The sequence below is a fragment of the Gobio gobio genome (genome assembly GCF_949357685.1).
Source record: "Gobio gobio genome assembly, chromosome: 24".
Taxonomy (NCBI): Eukaryota; Metazoa; Chordata; class Actinopteri; order Cypriniformes; family Gobionidae; genus Gobio; species Gobio gobio.
The window spans coordinates 28,207,793-28,231,883 of record NC_137120.1 but is presented as its reverse complement, the minus strand read 5'-3'; the positions used below and the strand labels follow the sequence as shown (position 1 = coordinate 28,231,883).

The following is a 24,091-nucleotide window of genomic DNA, read 5'->3' as shown; positions in this document are numbered from 1 at the left end:
AAGGGTGGGCCAACTCCATATTAAACCCTATGGATTAAGAATGGGATGTCATTAAAGTTCATGTTCATGTAAAGGCAGGCGTCCCAAAACTTTTGGCAATATAGTGTACATAATACAAAAATTATTTAATTTAAATATAACATTTGTTTTCCTTCTAATGCAATTTCTACATCCACCCAAATAAAATAGATTATTTTAATTTACATCTAAATTAAACCTCTCTAGCACTTTTAGCTGGATATATACCATGTAAAACTTTAAATGTAACCTCTTTTACTTTATTATTTAAACAGTATGCATTACAAATACACCAAGCTTTATTCCATTTCTAAATGCACTGGTCCACAATAAGCTAGCTATAATATTCCTAATATGTTTATTAGTACAGCTTTGTTTCAGAATATCAATGTCTCCTAAACACATGCTGTCTTTAACATATATTGCCTCGAAGAATCACTTTCACAAGCTCCTACAGAATGTATAACTTGTTGAGGTATGGCTTGAGACTCTGAGGTCCGTACTAGTTCCTCAATCGAACCTTTGTGACGTTTCTCAAGTCAGTGAACGAGCAAGTCACGCCCACCGGGAAACCTCCTCGCTCCTGATTGGTCGATGGGCGCTGTTCAACGTGTAGCAGCTGTGACGTTTAACGCAAGGTTATTTAGTAATTTAGCGATCAAGGACCGCTTGCGGCTGGGAAACGCGTTTTGTTTTAGATAACAGGTGTCATGGAAATGTCTGATAGTTACTGCCAGGGCGTCAGGGTTGACATGTCAAGGTAAGTTTGACAAAAGGTTTATTGAAATACTTATCTATAATCATTTTGCATGGGAACTAAACAACTATAATTTCCAAAGTTACACTGTAATCCGAATTTGAACGTTCTAACTGTGTTTTTGCAAAGACATTTTTTAAAAGTGAACTTTATTGTGTTTTACTCTTAAAGTCAGTATGTTAGTAGCTGCACTGTCAACTGCTGTTGAGCTGACAAACAGAGCCTTGGACTTAAACCTTTGCATTGGTAGTGTAAATGTAGTGCAAGTTTGAGCAATTATTTATAAAGGCTCAGTTAAAATTTAAGAAACGTGTATGCACAGCCCCCCCCCCCCCCCTTCCGTTTTTGTTCATTGACCCCTTCTATCTTCCTCATCCTAAACAGAACTCTGTCACATGGGTAATGTGTCACAAAGTTGATTTATCATCTGCTTGTGCTCTAATACATTTTTGTAACGTGTCACAAAACACACTTATCAAACCGTATGTTCAGTAGGATATGCAATATCCACACATCTGAATAAGAAGTGTATATAATGTTTATTAAAAGTTCTATAATGATAGCACATCTCAGAGATGTCTATTTGAGTGTTTGCTTATCTGCAAATATGTCTCTAGGACGTTTCCTGTCAGATGTTAAATAGACGTTTAGAAAATGTCTTTAAGATGTTTATGATTTAGAATGTATGTACAACCGACATCTTAAAGACGTTTCTCAGATGTTTGTACACAGCAGATGCTCTCCAGATGCTTTCCAGACATCTTGCAGATGTATGTGTGCTGTCTAATAATATTGTATAACAGTTTTTGGACACGTCTCATTTTTTATTTACTATTTTACAATTTAGAATAATGAAGTAGGCCTTATTAAAACTGCTTAACTTGTTTTAGCTACTTTTCCTTAACCTACTTATCTATTTCATAAATTTGAAAAAAGTTTTCTGCAGAATTTTGCTTCATTCAGATATATATTGTATATTTTAATATAGCGTCTCTACATCCATGTCCACTGATCCCGTGACAGAAGAGATACTGAGAGATGACCTGAGGTTTTACTTCATGAGCCCTTGTGAGAAGTACAGAACTCGGCGACAGTTACCATGGAAACTAGCAGTGCAAATTTTGAAAATATTCATGATTACACTCCAGGTATTTATAGTCTTATTACCTGCTTGCTTTTAAGCTGAAATGTGTAATTGTGTGTTCTTTTTAAACAAAAAATTTTTGTATCCCAGCTGTTGAGACAAACCAATTTCAAATCAAAACCAAACAAAAAATAGTTTGTGGGCAAATCACAACAAGGGGTTCGTTATGTTTTTACAAACAAAAATCAATGAAACTTGTTGCGACCATAGTTAGTTAACGATGCTTTTACGAAACGCACCCAAGCAATAGTGGTTCAACCAATAGTGTCAATTGGGGGTGTGGCTATCTGTTTGTTCAACCAATGGAAGGCAGGGGGGTGTGGTCAGGAACCTGTTTGAACACAGTCACTTGCTAAGTGCCAATTCACATACAATCCATACAAATTATATTTTCGAATACTATTTAGTATGTCCCAAATTGTAGTATGTTGAAAAGAGTATTCCAAAGATACCCGGATGGTCTTCTATTTCCGTTCAGAATTCGAAGTGCAGATCGACGCACACTGGCCATGTCCCAAATGGCACCCTAAACCCTTGCGGTCTTCCTACGAGTCCGCACTTTCATGACATAACGACATTTTGACTGTCGGAAAGAAGTCCGCTGCGGAACCCGCACTACTACGGAAGAAGGGCGCATATTGACACAAAGGGGGCGCTCGCGAGCACCCTTCTGAGAGAAATTACAAATACGGTCTCGTGGACCATTGTAAGTCCACTAGACCGAAAGTGCATTTGAAGTGTGCCATTTGGGACAGGGCCACTTTAACGGCTGATACTGCCCACAACCCATTGCGAGTTGGACGAGCATTCGGTTAGAACTACAAATGCGGATAAAAAGTGTTTAAAAACTACAAACATGAAAGATGTGTTAGTCCTACAGTTAAGTAGAGCGGTTTAGATAAAGGGGTTTGAGTGATCAATTATGAGTATTTAACCTGACGAAAAGATATTTATTCAATGTTATCCACATTATATTTCACCTGCAGCAGCATTGTGAACTTTTGTAATGATACGTTTGGCCATTAACTTTTAAATGCATCATTATATTCAAACTGCAAACACATGAGGGGAGTCTCTGCATTTAGACCCACAAGTGGCAGATCAATGTGCGACTACATTTCTCTCCGATATGGTAGGAAATTAAATTGAATGTGGAGGATTTTAACTGTGAAGATGTGACTGGGTGCATGTAACTAAGCGAGTCCGTTAAAGATGACGAAGTAGTATGTCCCAAAGCTTGCCTACTCTTCTGCTACACACTCAAAAGTATGTACTTTTGCTTCACAAAAAGAGTACATACTTTTAGGTCGTAGTACAAGTAGGTGAATTGGGACGCAGCAACTATTTTTCATTTGGTCTAGAAATTATACACTTCAGCTTTCAATGTGAACATTCTCTGACTTTTTGAAGGATTTTTCATTATGTGACTAAACATGGTAGTTTTGTCTTTTGTAAATGAGCATTTAAAATAATTTCCTTAAAGTTACATACAAATCTGTAATGTTCCACCAGCCAGAATGAAAACACCTCTGTTTATTTCAAAGCTCATACTGTTTGGACTGAATAACCAGCTTGTGGTGTCCTACAAGGAGGAGAACCTGATGGCCTTTAAGAATTTGTTTCTTATGGGCTACAGTGGTGTGGATGAGGATGACTACAGTATTGCTGTCTACACCAAACAGAATGTGTATGATAGTTTATACTATGTCATAGATAAGGTTTGTATTTGCTTTTTGTACATCTTGCTTTTCCTCAACGTTTGTTTAACCTTCCATTACATTATTAGCATTAATTATGTTAAATGCAATTTTGTTTGTGCACCGGTCAGTTTTCTTTTTCAAAGGGATAGTTCACCCAAAAATTCTGTCATTTACTAACCCTCAAGTTTTCAACCTGCCAAACGCGGGTGTATTTCAGCAGTAGTATGTAACTCAGTCACTCCTAGTAGCCAATTTGGCGGGCTGAATTTTATATGTAATATATACTGCATAAAGCCACTGCACTGCACTGCACTGCACTGCAGTGGCTTTATGAGAGGTGGTTTTATGTGCACGCACTTACGCACAATTTTACTCTTTCCTGCAGATTTTGTGCTCACACCCAAAGTGCATGCACATAAAGCCGCCTCTCAGTACTAAATTGAGTACACCTAGAATCGCTTCTTATTGCGCTAACAGTCAAATACACACAAAATAATGTCAAAATGTCGGCTTTGGCAAATATTAATGTAAACACAGTCAGTTATGTTTTAACTTAAGGTAAACAGTTGAGAAAGAAAGTGCATGTGTAACAGTATAATGGATCCGTGCGTCAGGTCTTAAAGTGACAGCATCCTAATATACCTGCTGTCAAATTATAATATAATATTACAAATATCTATATGATAGTTTTTCCCCATGGTATCGATGTCAAAATTGTGGCCAGTGAAAATACTGAGTGGCTAGTAATTTTTGAAAACGGCTAACCACAGTGGCTGGGGAGCAAAAAAGTTAAAGGCACAATATGTAAGATTTTTTGATTAAAATATCCAAAAACCACTACAGTAATGTTATATATATATTTTTTTATTGTGTACTTGCTTTATTCCAAATGTTTCCAAGAATGTTTAAATCCAGAGAAATAAGCCATTTATCCAGGACACGAACCGTGTCCGTGCGTCGTCTATCAATGACATCATACCTGCCACGTTACCCTCAAGTTCCGTTTTATTTTGTAGAAACCATGGAAACACCAAAGCCACTTCAATATATTATGTGTTTTATTAGACAGGTGAGCGACTGTTTGTATACATTCATTGACAGAAAACGAATCATTGTTATATAGTTCAACACTATATAACTATTAGGGCTGCGCAATATATCGAAATATCGCAAATGTACACAAGGGCACGCAATATCTGAAGGATTTTAATGGGCTACTTCAACATTGTGAAAAGTGTACGTTTTAGGTTGATGCATATAGCAGAGAATAGACTGAGCACATGACTGTTACTAATGTGACTTGCTTGACATTAAAAAGAGTTATTAAATGCAATAACTTGCGAAAAACAACTCCTTGCTGTCTCGCGCTGTCTGCTGTCTGACACACACACCGAAACGTGCGCACAAGCCGTTCTTTTTTTCGTGTCTTGTTACACACTCGAACTGTCAATTACACACACAGTTATGTCAAAATGGCTGTCTTGATGAGTATTCATGTAAACACAGTCAGTTATGCTTTAAGTGAAAGATATCAGTTGGGGAAAGAAATAGATTAGACACACTTAAAGCAATATGGTATCGCATATCGAATATCGCATTATTTAAAAAGGATATCGCATATCACATTTTTCTTCAATATCGCACAGCCCTTATAACTATCTTGGTACTCGAGGTAAAATCAAGAAAACATGTTTTACCACGCCTAATATCGATCTAGCTTACTGCAGTGTGCAACAAGTGTCTAATAGTAGCCGCCAAGCGAACGTACTGAGTAACATTACAACATAACTTTCAACAGACTCAAATAATGTTTCTAATATGATCAAACAGCGCTGTGTATGCATGACCAGAAAAAGTGTAATCGTCGTCTGCGGCATAATAAAAGCTGTGCGAAATCCAGGCGTCATCAAGCTAGGCCTTTATTTTGAATAAGCGACCTGTAGCGGCGAAAAATTAAATATTGTGGCTTTAATATCAACCACCTGACCACTGCAGATTCATTTTGTTGATAGGGTTGCCATAGAAACGCTTAATACCAAGTCTAATGCTGCGTACACACCAAACGTCTGAAGCGAGTGATTTCAATGTTAATTCAATGTAAAGACGCGTTGATGTGCGTCTGTAGGTCCCGTGGCGCGATAGGCGCATTTTGGGACTTTCACACAGGATGCAGAATGCGCTGCGCTGGCCACTGGGTTCAGCGAAGTCCTTCATATGCAAAGCGATTTGCTGCCCAGAGCAAAGTAGGCGGAGTTTTAAAAACTGTTCATCCATTATGCTTTCCGTGCTTGTTTCGATGCACCATTTCTATTGGCTGCGCGGGTAATCGTCACAGAGCACTGTGGCAAAAGTTGAAATATTTTTAACTTTGACCGCGGCATGCTCGCAAGCTCGTCAATGGTGCGCTACGCTGCGCGTGCGCTTTGGTCGACGCAGCAACAAACTGTCCTTGCGCGGCGCAAGCCATTGAAATGAATGGATTTCTTAGCGCAGCGGTGCCGTTGCCGCGTTCTGTGTGAAAGGCCAATTTTGCCCGGTACGATGGACGCGATTCCGCCTCGTTCGTGTGTCCAATTCGCGCAAATTTGCTGCGAATTGAGCGCCTTGCGCGATACGCGCGTTACACGCGAGTGGTGCTTTTTGTGCATTTACACGTGTGAAGCGAATTCGCGTCTGACGCCCGAGTTGAAGAATCTGAACTTTGGCGTCAATTTGTGCTGCGTTAACCAATCAGGAGCCTGCTTGCTGCTGTCACATGGTAAAGTGACGTGATGAGAAACACTGCATAATTTAAAAATACTACTGTTATTGTGTCACAAAATTGAGTTTTAAGCCTTTTTCAGGTGAGAATGTAGTTGTTTAAAGCTCAAATCTGTGGTTTATTTATAAAGAGAGTGCCTATTTAAAAAAAATTATCTTGCGTTTTTGGAGTTGTGAGATCCAGGCAATCACCTGGCGCTCAGTGCTCATTAACCCCGGCGAGAGCAGCCTTTCCTCGGCTAGTCCTTCTGACGTTTGCCTCTGGCTCGAACGTCTCTGCTGTGGTTAAACATGAGATATAATTTGTCTTGTGTAGATCTAACGGTTAATCGTTGGTGTCTTGAATCTATATAAATATCTTTAGGATATTTAAATAAACATGCAGTGAAGATAATGTAGAGCATTGCCTGGACCACATTTGTGTACCTATTAATGTTTATATATTTTTTTTATGAAAATGAAAAAAGAGGCAGAGTGGTGTTTTATGACACATTTCTCCTGCAGCGCCTTGAACGTGCATCTATTTCGCTTCAAACACCCGATTTATTCATTCGCGCGAATGGATTCAAAATGTTCAAGCGTCCAACTAGACGCAGCAGATGCGATTTTGACGCTCTATTAGCGTTTGGTGTGAACGCGGCGTGAACGATTATGTGAATGCAGTACACCTAGTGGTTTGGATGAAGCATCACATGAAAGCAAAAGGTTTTATTCGTCTTTGTTAAAAAGAATCAGACCAGTCCGCCATGAGAGAAATTGAATAATTTTCGATCATCAGACACTTTAAGTAAATGGTATTTAGTTCGTCATGTGATTTCAAAATGTCTGTCCCCATGAGGCGACCCTCTCCATGTACAAATAAAATGGCTTTTATTAGTCTCCTCATGTCATGTAAGTGTACGCAATTTTAAACATATTTATCAAAAGTGCTGTATGTGAGGCAATTTAAAGTTAAAACTTACTCAATGTAACATTTATCCATGTCTTCAACAGTATTCCCAGTTACGAAACCTGTCTGTAGGACCCATTAGTTATGCTGAGGAGAATGAAAAGTTTCTGCCCATGATTATCTGTAAGAAGAGCTACATGAGAGGCAGCGTGGAACCGCCTGAGGACTCCTATGATATTGACGCCCAGCTTGAAACAGGTTACACATTTTACAAAAAATGTAAATATTGTAGCCTATAAATCATATTTTTGTGCCTAAACTGTACATTCTTGTCTTTTCCAGTTTGCTTGACTCTAGATATCCAGTCTGCTGCAACATGGAGAATGAACAACGCTTCATTTTTTGAGTTGGACTTCTATAGGTAAGTAAACCTAAATTATATAATTAAAACATTTAAAAAATAGTCAAATTTATCCAGAAAAATGTTTTCAATGCCTTATGGTTTTGTTTGAAATACAGGCTTGTTGAGATTGAGATCACTTTTGCGCTCAAAGGAATCAATTTGCAAACTGTCCGTTCGCATGAGCTCCCTGACTGTTACACATTTTTTGTGAAGGTAAGGTCCATTTTGGTATCTTAAAAAGGATTTATTATGCTTTTTTACATTTTCAGCTTTCTTTAGTGTGAAATGTTGCTGTTTGAGGACAAAAAAAAGGTCTGGAAAGTTACAAAGCTCAGTTACTCAAAAGGGAGTTATTGTTTATATTCAATTCAATTCAAATTTATTTGTATAGCGCTTTTCACAATACACATTGTTTCAAAGCAGCTTTACAGAAAGTGCATTTCATAAATGTACATTGAAAAATGTTAGAAAGAGAATGTTAAAGAAAAATGTTAGAATAAGTTAATCAATCATGTATTAATTTAGGCCATAACAACGCTGGCGTTGAGTCGTCTCTTCACAGGCGTCGAGCCGTCTCTTCACAGGTTTATATCAGTAAACCAGGTTTACTGATATAAACCTGGTTTACTGGTTAACCTGGTATACTGATACAACCATATATATCAGGTTTATATCAGTGCACAATGTTTTTGAACTCCCTCAAACATCTCGATGGTAGTCTTGAGTTTTCTTCCGGGAACAAACACATCACAATATTCGTCATTTTAAATAATTCCTGCCTAAGGCATTCACAAAAAAGCTGATGAGGCCTGGTTAGTTAGTAGTGTGTTGAAACTCATGGTTATGGTAAGGAAGCTGGAAGAGACCAAAAACAGCCCAGTAGTCCAGCCAACCAATCAGAGCACACTGCGGTTTTCAGAAGGAGGGGCTTCATAGAGACCGGAACTAAACAGAGCATTATGGAAAAAAGGGTGCTGCAACAGTCAAATATGTGGAAAAATTGTTTTTTGAACATTTAAAGAATGAAAACCTATTCTAGTAGAACCCAAAAACTAAATCAAGACTTTGTAAAATGGCGTAATAGGTCATCTTTAACCCTCTGGTGCTCTTTGGTCATTTCTGACTGGAAAATTTTCTGTTTTGAAATGTTAAAAATCACTGCTTCATCATGATATGAAACTTGGTGACTTTTCTAGCATTAGGTATGTAAACACACAAAAAATTGGGGTCATGATTCGAGCATGCTAATTGGTCGTACAAAAAAAGTAGCGTTCATTGTCTTCGGTCATAAATTACCGACCATAGGAAATGAATGGGAAATCGGCAAAAACACAAAAATTCACTGAATATTTGTGTGTACAATCTACAAATCGGCCACAAGCTGAAAAAAGTACACAGCAGTAAAGGGGTGACACTCTAAAACATCAAGAGTGTGATATTGACACATCCACTCATACACACATGCACACACACACACTTATACACACACACACACCTATGAAAAACTGAGCCTATTAACCACATTTTAAATTTTTTTAAAGCACATCTTCATCGGAAAAATATGAAACTTAGTGACTTTTCTAGCATTAGGTATGTTAACACACACAAAAAAAATTGAGGGCATGATTCGAGCATGCTAAGTGGTCGTATAAAAAATACCCCCACTTGTGCTCTTCGGTCAAAAAGGACCCCCATAGGAAATGAATGGGAAATTGGCAAAAACACAAAAATTCACAGAATTTGTGTGTGTACAATCTACAAATCAGCCACAATGCTGAAAAAAGTACACCGCAGTAAAGGGGTGACACTCTAGTCTAAAACATCAAGAGTGTGATATTGACACATTCACTCACACACACACACACACACCTATGAAAAACTGAACCTATGAACCACATTTGGAATTTTTTAAAATCACAGCTTCATCGGAATGATATGAAACTTGGTGACTTTTCTGGCATTAGGTATGTTAACACAAAAAAAAATTGAGGGCATGATTCGAGCATGCTAAGTTTGCTCTTCGGTCAAAAATGACACCATAGGAAATGAATGGGAAATCAGCAAAAACACAAATTCACAGAAAAAAATCTATTTCTAACAAAAAAAAGAAAAAAATCTAAAACTTTATAATAAATAGTCTGAGATTTTTTTAAATATATATTCAAATCCATAAAAAAAAAATCATTAAATGTTTTCAAAACCGAACTAGAGAATTCTCCATAGAGACCTCTAGTGATTACACCCATGGTTGCATGATTTCTTAAATAATTCCAAAAGAGGGCGCTAATCTGCCTTCAAAAAAAATATTTTTAAAAAATATTTTTAAAAAAAATATTTTGAAGGCCTAGTCTCTATTTTGACCTGAAATACTGCAATAATTAAAAAAAAAAAAAAAAAAATTACAATATTTTTTATTTTTTATAATTTTCAATGGCAAAAATAGACCATAATTATTGCATAAATATTAAAAAATACCATCAAATCATCTCAAAATACAAAATTAAAAAGAAAAAATATTATTGAAGAAAAATAAATTGCGTTGGTTTTACTGGGGTGGAGGAAGTTTAATTTTTAGGTGTCCAGTCACTTATGACCGGGAAGACAACCAACGCAACCCCTAAACGAAGAGCACCAGAGGGTTAAAAAATATTATCCATTTTAGTTTGTATTACTTAATAAATCCCTTTTGATTATTTGCAGATTGTCTTTGATAACAGTTGCCATAGTGGGAAGATGAAACTGACTCTTGATTTTGATGATGTTAGTAGCGTGTGCAAAAACTGGAATATTTCAGGAACTGGTATGTGAAAAATCATCAACTATTGAATGCTTAAAGGGATAGTTCACCCTAAAATGAAAATTACCACGATTGACTCACCCTCAAGTCATCCTAGGTGTATATGACATTCTTCTTTCAGACAAATACAATCGGAGCACATACGACAGTTAGCGGAAGTTAGAGATTAAAGTTTGTTAAGTTCTAAATATGGATATTTTGGGTGAACTATCCCTTTAAGGTCAGTGATTAATTGTAAGAAGTTTTTAAAGTTATGTGGACTTCAGATGGTTTGCTATTGTCTTTTTCAGCTCAGAAGAACACACACTACCTCCTGATCTTTGATGGCTTTGTTATTGTTATCTGTCTGACATCTGCAGTGCTCTGCACACGCTCCATTATACTTGCTGTGAAGTTACTTCGGGTAAACCAGCCTGCAAATCTGTATATTACTGAATGCTGATACATCAACATTATAGTTATTTTTGATGTTCTGTTAAAGTGACTCAATGTGAACTCATGGCGTTCTGATATTTTTGTGCCCTGTCATGTGTCACTTCCTTCCTCTCTAGCGGTTTTCTAGCTTCTGCCTTGAGAATTATGATCATAAAGTGTGCGAAGATGACCAGGGGGAGTTCTTAAACGGCTGGTACATCTTGGTGATCGTCAGTGATGTTATGGCCATCATTGGATCGATACTAAAAATGGAAATACAGGCTAAGGTGCTTTTCTTTTTCCGATGTGTTTGATCACCACATAATCTAAAATGTTGCAGAGAATATTGTAGTTCCCCAAATTCAGAAAATGCTGACAGTAATTGTTGTTATTGTGTCTATGAGTGAATTTACCACCCAACCTCCAGAATCAAATGAAATTGTCATTACTTGTACTTACAGTACTTACTTTTATTTAAATCAACATATTATATTAAAGTCCTGTATTAAACACTTTATACAATTAAATATTTTATTTATTTATTGTTTGTTTGTAAAGCAATTTAAATTTGAAGGGGAAATGTTTTGGGGTGAATTATTAGTATGTTTTTATAAATTAATTAATTGATTTTAAATGGTTTATTTAATTAGATTTTTTGGGAAGTTAATTTAAATTTGGAGGGTAAATGTGCTTAATTTTCATGAAAATATATATTTTTTTATATTTAAGAGTTCTGTTAGTTTGGAAATAAAAAAAAACCTTTGTGGTGAACCTTTCGGGGTGAAATATTAGTATATTTATTATTTTATTAGTTTATATTTTGAGAGCAAATGTGCTTATTGATCATGAAAATTAGATTTTTGTGCTGAAATATTAGTATTTTTATTTATTTATTTTGTTTGCTTGTTTGTTTATTTATTTATTTTAAATTCGCAAAGTACATTTAAAAGGGGAAATGTGCTTATTTTTCATAAAAAAAATTATTTGATTTTTGTGCAGAAATATTAGTATTTTTATTTATTTTATTTACTCGTTTGTTTGTTTAAAATTATGTTGTTGTTTTTTTGGAGGGGTATATTATTTTATATAATATTTTTTATTACTTATTTTTATTGTATTATTTTTAGTTTTTTCATTATTTATTTAAAAATATTTTTTTAGAGGGGAAAGCAAGTACATTTAGAGGAATCAAAACGTATTTGCTTATTTATTTTGTAAGGAAATTAATTTTCCTTACAATTTTAATAATCAAATTCATTTGATTTGTGTTTCTTTTTTAGTTGGAAACTTAAAATAAATACAAAAAATCATGTTGCTCTAAACAGCTGCACAGAGTTTGCAGTTCTGAGTTTCTTGAGAGACACGCACTTAGTAGTCTGTGGACTTTGGGTCTGGGTTGGAGGATAATTTATTTTGAATAACTATTTTTATGTAATGTTTACTTTGTTCTTGCATGGAATGGCAAGTTTGGCCTACGTTTACAATGCTAATAAAGTCATCCCTGTTCATTTTTCCTTCCAGAGTCTGACCAACTATGATGTGTGCAGCATCTTTCTGGGAACATCAACTCTAATGGTCTGGGTGGGCGTCATAAGATATCTGGGATACTTCGAAAAATATAATGTAAGTCAAACTGCATAAAAATCACATTAGGAACACCAATATAAATGTAATGGCAAGCTTGCCAAGGTTAAGTACATGTGTACATTTATTTGCTGATTATGCAAGACCAATAATTTACTATGGCCCTAAAATGTTTTTTTTTTATTATTATGATAACACAGGTGCTTATCCTCACTATGCGAGCTGCCTTTCCAAAGGTCTTGCGCTTCTGCTGCTGTGCAGGAATGATCTACCTAGGCTACACCTTCTGTGGATGGATTGTTCTAGGGCCCTACCATGAGAAGGTACCAACAGAAAGTGAATACATTAATAAAACAAATAATTAAAAATACCCAATCTGTAATTGTTTGTAGCCTGTATTGTATACTTTGTGACGTACAAATATACTGTGCCTTGATTTGAGATATGTAGTCTTTCTTTTGAACAGTAGATGGCAGTACATACCTGCTTATTTTTAAAGAGCCATCTATTTAGTTAATACATCAATGTATTAATATTATATATTTAATAAATAATTCAATATAATAGAAGTATTAAACAGTTTATATATTATATTATTTATGTTATATATAACTTATCATAATACTTAATATATTTATAATTAATGAATTCAATTAAATTCATTTTCCTTGATTTGAGATTTAAGTCTTACTTATGAACAATAAATGACAGTACATGTTAGCATGTATATATTTAAAGATCCATCTATTTAATGAATTGTTTCCTTGATTGTCTTTAATTAATAAATCAAATTGTTTCCTTGGTCTGAAATGTTTAGTCTCTCTTATCATTATATGGTAGTATATGCTAACTTGTATATAAAGTTAGCATATACTGCCATATACTGATAAGAGAGATTAAAAAAAAGGAAACAATTTATATATATATATATATATATATATATATATATATAAATTGTTTCCTTTTTTTTTTAATCTCTCTTATATATACAACATTGGTGTAACATTATGATGTAATATTCCTAAAATTGTGTTGGCCCCCCTTTTGCTGCCAAAACAGCCCTGACCCCTTGAGACATGGACTCCACTAGACCGCTGAAGGTGTGCTGTGGTATCTGGCACCAGGATTTTAGCAACAGATCCTTTAAGTCCTATAAGTTGCGAGGTGGGGCCTCCATGGATCGAACTTGTTTGTTCAGCACATCCCACAGATGCTCGATTGGATTGAGATCTGGAGAACTTGGAGGCCAAGTCAACACCTCAAACTCGTGCTCCTCAAACTATTCATGAACCATTTTTGCTCTGTGCCAGGGTCCATTATCCTGCTGAAAGAGGACCCAGCCACTAGGGAATACTGTTTCCATGAAAGGGTGTGCATGGTCTGCAACAATGCTTAGGTAGGTGGTACGTGTCAAAGTAACATCCACATGGATGGCAGGACCCAAAGTTTACCTGCAGAACATTGCCCAAAGCATCACACTGCCTCCGCCGGCTTGCCTTCTTCCCATAGTCCAGGTAAGCAACGCACACGCATCCAACCATCCACGTGATGTAGAAGAAAACGTGATTCATCAGACCAGGCCACCTTCTTTCATTGCTCCATGGTCCAGTTCTGATGCTCATGTGCCCACTGTTGGCGCTTTCGGCAGTGGACAGGGGTCAGCACGAACATCCTGACTGGTCTGCGGCTATGCAGCCCCATATGCAACAAACTGTGATGCACTGTGTATTCGGACACCTTTCTATCAGAACCAGCATTAACTTCTTGAGCAATTTGAGCTACAGTAGCTCGTCACTCCATTATTATCTTGGCTGTATGCTTAGGGTCGTTGTCCTGCTGGAAGATGAACCTTCGCCCCAGTCTGATGTCCAGAGCGCTCTGGAGCAGATTTTCATCAAGGATGTCTCTGTACATTGCTGCATTCATCTTTCCATCGATCCTGACTAGTGTCCCAGTTCCTGCTGCTGAAAAACATCCCCACAGCATGATGCTGCCACCACCATGCTTCACTGTAGGGATGTTCCTCCAGACATAACGCTTGCCATTCAGGCCAAAGAGTTCAATCTTTGCTTCATCAGACCAGAGAATTTTGTTTCTCAGGGTCTGAGAGTCCTTCAGATGCTTTTTTTGGCAAACTGCAGGCGGGCTGTCATGTGCCTTTTACAGAGGAGTAGCTTCAGTCTGGCCACTCTACCATACAGGCCTGATTGGTGGAGTGCTGCTGAGATGGTTGTTCTTCTAGAAGGTTCTCCTCTCTTCACAGAGAAATGCTGGAGCTCTGTCAGAGTGACCATCGGGCTCTTGGTCACCTCCCTGACTAAGGCCCTTCTCCCCCGATCGCTCAGTTTGGCCAGGCGGCCAGCTCTAGGAAGAGCCCTGGTGGTTCCAAACTTCTTCCATTTATGGATGATGAAGGCCACTGTGCTCATTGGGACCTTCAATGCTGCAGAATTTTTTATGTACCCTTCCCCAGATCTGTGCCTCGATACAATCCTGTCTCAGAGGTCTAAAGACAATTCCTTGGACTTCATGGCTTGGTTTGTGCTCTGACATGCACTGTTAACTTTGGGACCGTATATAGACAGGTGTGTGCCTTCCCAAATCATGTCCAATCAACTGAATTTACCACAGGTGGACTCCAATCAAGTTGTAGAAGCATCTCAAGGATGATCAGTGGAAAAAGGATGCACCCGAGCTCAATTTTGAGTGTCATGGCAAAAACTGTGAATACTTATGTGTACATGTGATTGATTTAAAACAATAAATACATTTGCAAAGAATTCAAACTAACTACTTTCGCGTTGTCATTATGGGGTATTGTTTGTAGAATTGAGGGAAAAATAATGAATTGAATCCATTTTGGAATAAGGCTGAAACATAACAAAATGTGAAGTGAAGCACTGTGAATACTCTCTGGATGCTCTATGTTTGTATGTATTTTTTTTTCTCTAATACCACCTGTCAGTATTTTGCACTGATCTCATGCACACTTACTCCAAATGTCTTCTCCCTTTCTCCTCCCATCTCTCTTATATGTGGGTCAGTTTGAAGGTCTGAGTCGTGTGGCAGAGTGTCTCTTCTCCCTAGTCAACGGGGACGACATGTTCCCTACGTTTGCTGAGTTTGGACAAAAGAACACAATGGTGTGGCTGTTCAGCCGAGCATATCTCTACTCGTTTATCTCCCTCTTCATCTACATGGTGCTCAGCCTCTTCATCGCCCTCATCACAGATGCTTACGAGACCATCAAGGTACCATCAACTTGATAAAAGTTTTTTTTTTATAGATACTGTGACTAATTTCTAGGATTTCGCATGGTTTAGTGTTTAGCTCACATGCTTTAACACATTGTGAATTTGAATCAAGCTTGCAACATTTCCTAATCTTGTTCCCCCCCTCTTCATCCTATTATTTCCTAGCCCTTTTCTACTATCCAAATTTCATTCAAATCAATAATCACAAAAATATAAAAAAAGACTAATAATTATGATTACAACGAATACATTTAAAGCTGCAGTCCGTAACTTTGCGCTCCAGCGGTTAATAAACAGAACTGCATGCGTCTTGCGGAAGAACATTGCAGCCGGAGCTACTTAATACTCTCTGTTTATGTCTATGGCGAGTCACGCAGGGACTGCTCCTCCACAGCGGTTCCTACCAGTCTGGTCTGAAATAGTCCCAATATAAGCACTTATTATAAGTGTACCATAATGATTCATGGTAAGACAAAAACACGGTTTGGAAAATCGATTCATGTTGTACATTCTCATTATATAATTTTTGTAAATCTTGAACACAAAAAAGTTATGGACAGCAGCTTTAAGATGTAGTATCAATAGTGCAAGTAGTGTGTTCACACTGAAAATTTCATACAGAAGAAGTGCACTTTAAAAACCCTGATGATGCACTTAATTAACCGAAAAGGCAAATTAAGTTGTTGATTTTTTTTTTGTTTGTTTTGCTTTGCTTTTTGTTTTGCATTGGTTTTTTTGTTTGGTTTTGCTTTTTTTGTTTTGTTGCTTTTTTGCTTTGCGTTTTGTTTTGCACTGCTTTTTGTTTGGTTTTGCTTTGCGTTTTGTTTTGCACTGCTTTTTGTTTGGTTTTGTGTTGCTTTTTTGTTTTGCTTTGCGTTTTGCACTGCTTTTTGTTTGGTTTTTGTTTGTTTTTTTTGTTTTGTTTTGCTTTGCTTTTGTGTTGTGTTTTGTTTTGCACTGCATTTTGTTTGGCTTTGCTTTTTTTGCTTAACTTTTTTTTGATTTTGCTATGCTTTGCTTTGCACTGCTTTTTGTTTGTTTTTGGTTATTTTGTTTGTTTGTTTTTTTGCGTTGCTTTTTTGTTTTGCTTTGCGTCTTTTTTGTTTTTGTCCGTTTTTTGTTTTGTTTTTGCACTGCTTTTTGGTTTGGTTTGGTTTGGTTTTGCTTTGCTTTATTTTTTATACCACCAGAATTTGTAGTTTTAGTCTTTCGCCAAAAAATAAGTTTGAACAACATTAAAGTTAGTAAATGGTGACATTTACATTTCTATATGATCCTTCCTTTAATTGAATATTATATTATTTATATTCAAGTTCTTCCGTACTGCATTACACTTAGTAAAATTCAACAAAGCAAGCCATGCTATACTTGTTTGTAGCGCTTCATATCAATTTCTTCATTTTGCCTAGGGTTACCAAACGACAGGCTTCCCCATGACAGAGCTCCAGCGGTTTCTGATGGGGCAGAAGGAGGGCTTCCCCCTCCAGGGGCAGCAGGAGTGCGGTGAAGACGAGAACGTCCACCCTTCTGTTATGCTGTGTTGCTGCAAAAGGTACAGTATATAATCCCAGACATCAGCTGCAGGGCAGCAGTGTTTCCTCCAGAGCTGAGGTCAGCCCACTATGGCATGAGAAATGGAATTAGTGGTGGGAGAGAAAGACGGACACACCCAGCAAAGTGCTGATTACAGAGAAATGTTCTCTGTGGGGGAAAAAAAATCGAGTAGGCTTCCCCTTGCCTTGCAGAAACGATAAACAAATGAGAGTTTAGAAACTCTTCATGATGCCCATTATTGTTCTGCGCTTCTTTTCCTCTGGCAGATTTTGCTAGAGCTTTTTGTCTTGTTAGTCTCTAGCTGTTTTGCAATGCGAGAACGCGAAACTGTCTCCACAAAGAGCATTCATTGTTTGCTTGAGTGTCAGATGTGAGGGGAAGCCCGGCTATAATTTGATGCTGTGTCTAAATATCAGGTTAAAAAACACTTATGCTGGATTTTAGTATGGACATTACAGTACATTGGGACTGAATTGTTTTTTAGATTAGAACAACTGGTGTTCCTGCTCTACAAGTGGACCAGAATTTCCATATCTTTTCATCTCGGAAATTAGAAAACTTGTCGTTTTCGGTTGTCTAAGAGATTCAGACTACATTGGCTTCTTTTATCACCCCTTTTATACATGTCATATTTAAATTGGCCACATTTGTTTTATTTTTAATGCTGACCAAGGTTACATTTAATACAATTAGAAATACAGTAAAACCTCCTAAAAGGTAGTAGCTGTTTTCTATTTTAATATATTTTAAAATGTAATTTATTCCTGTGATGCAAACTGGAATTTTTTGCATTATTACTGTTCATTGTCAAATTATCCTTCAGAAATCATTCAATGTTGAAAAACGTTGTGCTGCTTAATATTTTTGTGGAAACCGTGATGCATATTTTTCAGAATCTTTGATGAGTAGAAAGCTATAAAGAACAGCCTTTATTTGATATTCTTGATCAATTGAATGTGTTCTTGCTGAATACAAATATTAACAAACTAACTTTAAGTCCTACAGGGACTTTACCTAAAGAATTTACCTAATTTAACATGAAACTTACCTGCAAAGTTCTCTTCGCGTTTCTTCAGGAATCTTTTCTTTCACTTCCTATGGAAACTGCAACCAAACACATTCAGATAAAGGCTGTAGGCTGTGCAACCAAAATCTGCACTGAAAAACTATTACAACTAAAATCTGTACTTTTAAGTTGGTTTAAAGATGACAGCAACTGTTTCAAAGACCGTTTCAGAATATCTACCTGCGAATATATGGAGCCGTTTCCTGGATAAGAAAATCCATATTATAAAATAAACAACTCAAATATTACAAAATGTGACATTGAAAAAGTGTATACTCATTTTTCTAAAATGAGCCCATTGACTTTTAACAGAACCCCTAAAGTGTGCGGTGGGTTTGGTGGGGGGTAATTGAGAATGAATGAATGGGGAAAAATCATGTGAGAGGAGGCAATGCATCCGTCTCGTTATGATTGGTTCACATGATAAATCCCTCCTCTTGTTCCCTTTCGAAAGGGAACTCTCGCTGCGTCTAGCTGACGCTATGGGGAACGCCCTCAGCGTGACTGGTGTCTGAAGCTACTATCGAATCACGGCAAAGTCTTTGACCGACGTCAGCCCATGACGTCATCACCATGCGACCCGGAAGTATATAAGGGCGCTGTGCCAACACAGATACAACTTTTTCGTCTTCAGGGACTGTTTGTTTGAAGCGGTATCTGCGGATCTGGTAAGATATTACAAAGAGGAAGATGAAACGCACAGAGAAGAAGCAAAGCTTTAGGAAGTGTGCCGACCCGTGTCAGAGGTTTCTGACACCAGGAGACACACACACTCTGTGCGTTTATTGCTTGGGTGAAGAGCATGCACAGGCAGTTCTCGAGGGAGCTGCCTGTGCAAACTGTGAGCAGTTCCCCGTGAGAACGCTCCGTTCTCGTCTGGCCCTTTTCTCGAGGGAAGAGGGCACAACATCTGGGGCTGCCGATGTGAGTCACGCTCGCGCTGAGGCGGAGCGGCGGCGCACATCGTGGGAGATGGCAGGAGATGGCTGAGGAGGATGGTAATAGCGACCAGGACCAGCCTGGACCCTCTCAGCCACCCTGTCCCGCGTATGGCGAGCTGCTGGATGCTATGGAGCGCGCTACGGACAGGCTGAGGCTGCCCTGGCGGCGCGCTGGGGGAGAAGTCGCTCGTGGACGGCTCGACGATCGATTTCTCCCCGGTCATAGACCAGCACCTCAGATGAGCACCTGCACCAGCACCTGCATACTGAGGTCCAGGCGGCATGGAAGAACCCGTTCTCTGCCCGCATTCACCGACATCAGCGGGCAAGCTTCGCTGATGTCGAGGGAATGGGTAAGCACGGGTATGTGTCGATGCCTCCCATAGACGAGACGTTTGCGAACTATCTCGTCTCTGGGCAGGCGTCGACGCTGAGAGCTCCATCTCTGCCATCCAAACCGCTGAAAACTACCTCGCGGTTGAATGGCAGGGCGTACGCGGCAGCAGGTCAGGCTGGTGCGACCCTGCACACGATGGCGGTGTTGCAGGCGTACCAGGCGTACCTGCTGGCTGATATCGGGGAGAAAGAGAAGGGCTTTCTCCTCGATTCGCCGGTTTCGCCTACTGAACTTTTCGGCACCTCCGTTGAGGCGGTGGTTGGAAAGTTCAGGGAGGCGAAGGCGCGCTCAGCGGCATTTAAGACATGTCTACCGCTGAGATCTGCGCCCCCACCCAGGCAGAGCGGGACCTGGTCTTTCACGGTCTGAGGACCGTAGGGAGGACCAGAGGGCTAGCGTCTCCTCTCGTGCCCCCCCTCCATGGAGGACCCCAGGTTCCTGTATAGAGTTGGGTATTCATCAGAGAGAACTGTTTTTCCCCTGTTTGTTGGCTTAGCACAGCGCCAGACTCTGGGCTGTGTAGGTGAGCGTGTGTTTGGCTTTCCCTGGTTGGTCAAGATGGCGCCAGGTTGGCCACCGCGCATGGTTATCAGAAAATGGGCCTCCTCTCATTGAGAGTAGTGTTTAGGTTGGCGCTCTTTTCTTTGAAATGTTTGCGGATTACTAGGCGGTAGCGCATTTTTCTGATAGAATGGAGTGTTTGTCTACCGCTTAGGGTTAATATGTGTCTTCGGTTCCCTAAGCCACTGCAGGTTGGATTAGTTTGTCTCCGTTACGACTGAGCGCTGCGGCGTCAGTTGGGATGTGGATGAAGGAGGCGCGTTGCTGAGGCACCGTCACCTTTGATTGTGCACCACTTGGATCGGAGGCCTCCTCTCATTGAGAGTCGTTGGTTTAAGTAGCAGCCAGTTTGTTTGTCTGGCAGTTATTTCTCGTCTTTGCGAAACTCGTACAGCTTGTAGGCTTTACAAGCCTCCCTGGAACGGGTCCCCATAGCAATGGGTAGCTATCATGTGTTAGGCCTCAGCAGGCCTCCATGAAGACGAGCCGTAGGGTCTAATATTACTACAACCCACATTTTGCAATATGTTTGTTCCCAGTTAGCAGGCCTCTAAAGTTAGGCCTCGCTGGAGGATTGCACCGATTCAAGAGTACGGTGACAGTGGTAGGCCTTATCAGGCCTCCAGTAAGGCAGGTGCCGATGCTGAGGCATCAAGGTACTACTAGCCTAGCTGGCTATCAGGTTAAAAAGGGGCAATTACGCTCTCCTGAAGGTCGGCTGTCAATTGTAGGCCTCAGTAGGCCTCTTGAACAAGGCGCATTTTCAGTTGGAAGGCCTCGACCAGGCCTCACTGGAGGTATGTACCGATGTGCGCATCGGGACAGCTAGCCTGCCGGGTATCAGGTTGTAGGCCTCATCAGGCCTCCCTGAAGGCCTGCTGTTAGTTGTAAGGCCTTATTAGGCCTCCCTGAGGGTGAGCTCTCAGGTTGTAATCACTACCAGAGGCAGGTTGTAGGCCTCATCAGGCCTCCCTGAAGGCCTGCTGTTAACTCTAAGGCCTTACTAGGCCTCCCTGAGGTGAGCTCCCAGATTGTGGTCACTCCCTGTTAGATCAGTCCTTAGGCCCTTTCGGCCTCTCTACTGCTTTGAAACACAAGCACCTGGTAGATCCTTGATTTGAGCAGGCAGACTCCCCTCGCTAGCAAGGGTTCTAAAGCGCTACGCTGAGTATTGCTCTCTTGGATAACCCGTCTCTGAGTTCCGGGCTAAGTAGGACTGCCAGTTTTTCAGTCCCTTAGTTTGGATGCCCCCTGGGCACCTTCCAGAGGTTCTGTTTTTGAACAGACAGGGTTGACCAAACCGAAGTGTCCATAACACTTAGGGCACCAGGTCAGGCCTCCCTGGTGGCACTCAGGAGAACTGGTTTCCCGAGTAGTGACTGGCTGGGGTTCCTTCGGGTCCCCTAGCCACATTCCCTTAAAGGGACCCCTTCTGTGGAAGTAGTGGTCCCGGGCCTTCGAGCTGTCTGGATGGGACCCCACGCAGTGCGTTAGGGTTCCGTTTAGTTTCATAGCTTGGGCTATGACCGTAGGGAGTGCTGTCACTGTCAGCCCAGTGACCTGAGGGGGAGTCGCTCAGGTTTTTCTATGAATTACTTGTGTTGACAGTTGTCACTGCCAATGGGCAGACACTCCCCTCAGCATGGCGGCGTTGGTATATCGTTCCCCATAGCGTCAGCTAGACGCAGCGAGAGTTCCCTTTCGAAAGGGAACGTCTAAGGTTACATATGTAACCTCTGTTCCCTGAGAACAGGGAACGAGCGCTGCGTCGCGTTGCCATGCTTCAGGGCCTATCTCCCATACAGTCCCTTCAGACAAAAGAGATGTATCTGTGTTGGCACAGCACCCTTATATACTTCCGGGTCGCATGGTGATGACGTCATGGACTGACGTCGGTCAAAGACTTTGCCGTGATTCGATAGTAGCTTCAGACACCAGTCACGCTGAGGGCGTTCCCCATAGCGTCAGCTAGACGCAGCGCTCGTTCCCTTTTCTCAGGGAACAGAGGTTACATACGTAACCTTAGACGTTTTCGTGAGCGTTTGCAAATCAGTGTGAATTAACAAAATTATGCTGTCAATGAGGAGGCTAATGAAAAAGTAAATCGCTCAGCCACTTAAATATAACCGCTTTGTCACGTCAAAATTACTTAAATTACTTGGTTAATAAAGGCCTTCTGAAGTGAAGTGTTTGTGTAAGAAAAATATCCATATTATTATAAAGTGAAATATCCGCCAGACCGCCTTCCATATTCAAATTACGAAGAAAGCCTAACTGCCGTGACGATGACGTCAGACGTAGCATAAGCGTTTTGACCTGCGAGAGGCGTTACACTTTCTTCGTAAGTTGAATACGGAAGGCAGTCTGCCAGAAGCTAGATATTTTACTTTATATTTTACTTTTAACTTTTTACACAAATGTATCGCTACACTTCAGAAGGCCTTTATTAACTCCCCGGAGCCGTGTGGATTACTTTTATAATGGATGGATGCATTTTTTGGGGCTTCAAATTTGGGGCTGCCATTCACTGCTATTATAAAGCTTGGATTAGCCAGGACATTTTTTTATTATAACTCCGATGGTATTTTATATTTATACAACTCACGACGATATACCTTAATTTGTGCCCTTTTGCAGGATTCCCAAAGACGACACCATCATTCTCATCAGCTGATCGCTGCAAATGATTCCGCGTTGAATCTACTGAAAACTGCAATGGATTTGCAGCTTAATCAGGGAAAGATTGTTTGACAATGTTTACCGCTCATGGTTCATGTACTACACAGGAAGCCAGAGCTTGCCAATTTCATTAGAAACCAGTAAGGCCTGCATTAGAAAACGGGTAAATGCCGAATCATATCTTAAGTGCACTACAATGCAATTAAGAGCAAAAAAAGAGGGTCAAATGGCAAGCACAGAAGATGTTTTGATGCATATTGATGTGCAATCTGTAAAATTATCCGTGTTTAATGTTGTAAACTAGAGGAAATATTTTTAATGGTATTATTTATGCGTCATCTGGATTGTCTGCCCATGTTTTACATTAGAGAATCACTTCAAATTACACATTCGTGTTTGAATTTTATATCCGCCCTTTGGCATGTTTCCTCAAAGGCATTTAGAACATTTGCAGCTAAATAGTTTGAAGATAAAGCCTCTTATTATTGTGCTTCAAGGAGTGTGTAAGGAGTTATTGCGACGTGTACAGTATGTGCAACACTGGACTGCTGAGAATGCTTTGTTCACTCATAGCTGAGGTAACTTTTGTCTTGGTGGAAATGGGTTTACTTTATGAAGCGAATCACATCTCATTATGCCTATCATCCCACAATTAAGGCAGACGAGTTCCTACGTGACTTGCTTGGTAAGCATGTTGCTCACCGGGAGAAGGGCCTGGGGTGAGGGAATGAAAGATAATAAAAGAACTTTTTGTATTTGCAAACTAAAAGATGTCCTTTATGTGTGTGCAGTTTTCTTGTTTGGGTTTCATTGTTGGTTTAGTAAAAGTAGATATTACATCATGTTAAAATGCAACCTAGAAACATGGTGACATGCTTTTTTGGGGTTGTTAAAAGAGAGAGTTTTGCCCTAGGTGCTTTTTTGACCTAAACAAAACAATTAAATCAGAAGCGCTTGGTTTCTAGGATGATGGCTCCACTTCTTCATTTTTATAAGAAATGAAACTCAATTCCTAACCACACATGAAATCTGTAATTTACCTGGTCTGTGTGCCCAGATACTGATTTATTTTTTTTATTTAACTTTATTTAATTTTCATAAGCAAAATACATTAGAAAAGGCATCTTTTCTTGATTAAATATTAAATGTTGAGTAACAGTGTTGAGTAAATGG

General features: G+C 39.4%; 1 protein-coding gene across 2 annotated transcripts; it reads left to right on the top strand.

The window, feature by feature from the left end:
* The first annotated feature begins 603 nt into the window (after positions 1 to 603).
* On the top strand, positions 604 to 23,883 carry mcoln2 (mucolipin TRP cation channel 2). Of its 2 annotated transcripts, none has more exons than XM_079808273.1 (14): positions 604 to 778; positions 1,764 to 1,923; positions 3,464 to 3,637; positions 7,373 to 7,526; positions 7,611 to 7,689; positions 7,788 to 7,884; positions 10,372 to 10,471; positions 10,759 to 10,871; positions 11,020 to 11,169; positions 12,404 to 12,505; positions 12,667 to 12,789; positions 15,511 to 15,717; positions 17,130 to 17,272; positions 22,877 to 23,883. In XM_079808273.1, exons 1-14 carry the CDS (start codon positions 729 to 731, stop codon positions 22,911 to 22,913), a joined length of 1,689 nt encoding a protein of 562 aa, XP_079664399.1. In that variant the 5' UTR covers positions 604 to 728; the 3' UTR covers positions 22,914 to 23,883. The 2 variants fall into 2 exon arrangements, with proteins under 2 accessions (XP_079664399.1, XP_079664398.1); XM_079808272.1 differs by having other exon boundaries at positions 22,888 to 23,129.
* The last annotated feature ends 208 nt before the right edge of the window (positions 23,884 to 24,091 follow it).

Bases quoted from the DNA above. Each gene is read 5' to 3' on its own strand.
- mcoln2 (XM_079808272.1), top strand. From the start codon at position 729: ATGGAAATGTCTGATAGTTACTGCCAGGGCGTCAGGGTTGACATGTCA. The intron at 3,638-7,372 runs GTTTGTATTTGC...TGTCTTCAACAG, and splicing joins TATACTATGTCATAGATAAG to TATTCCCAGTTACGAAACCT. The intron at 7,885-10,371 runs GTAAGGTCCATT...GATTATTTGCAG, and splicing joins GTTACACATTTTTTGTGAAG to ATTGTCTTTGATAACAGTTG.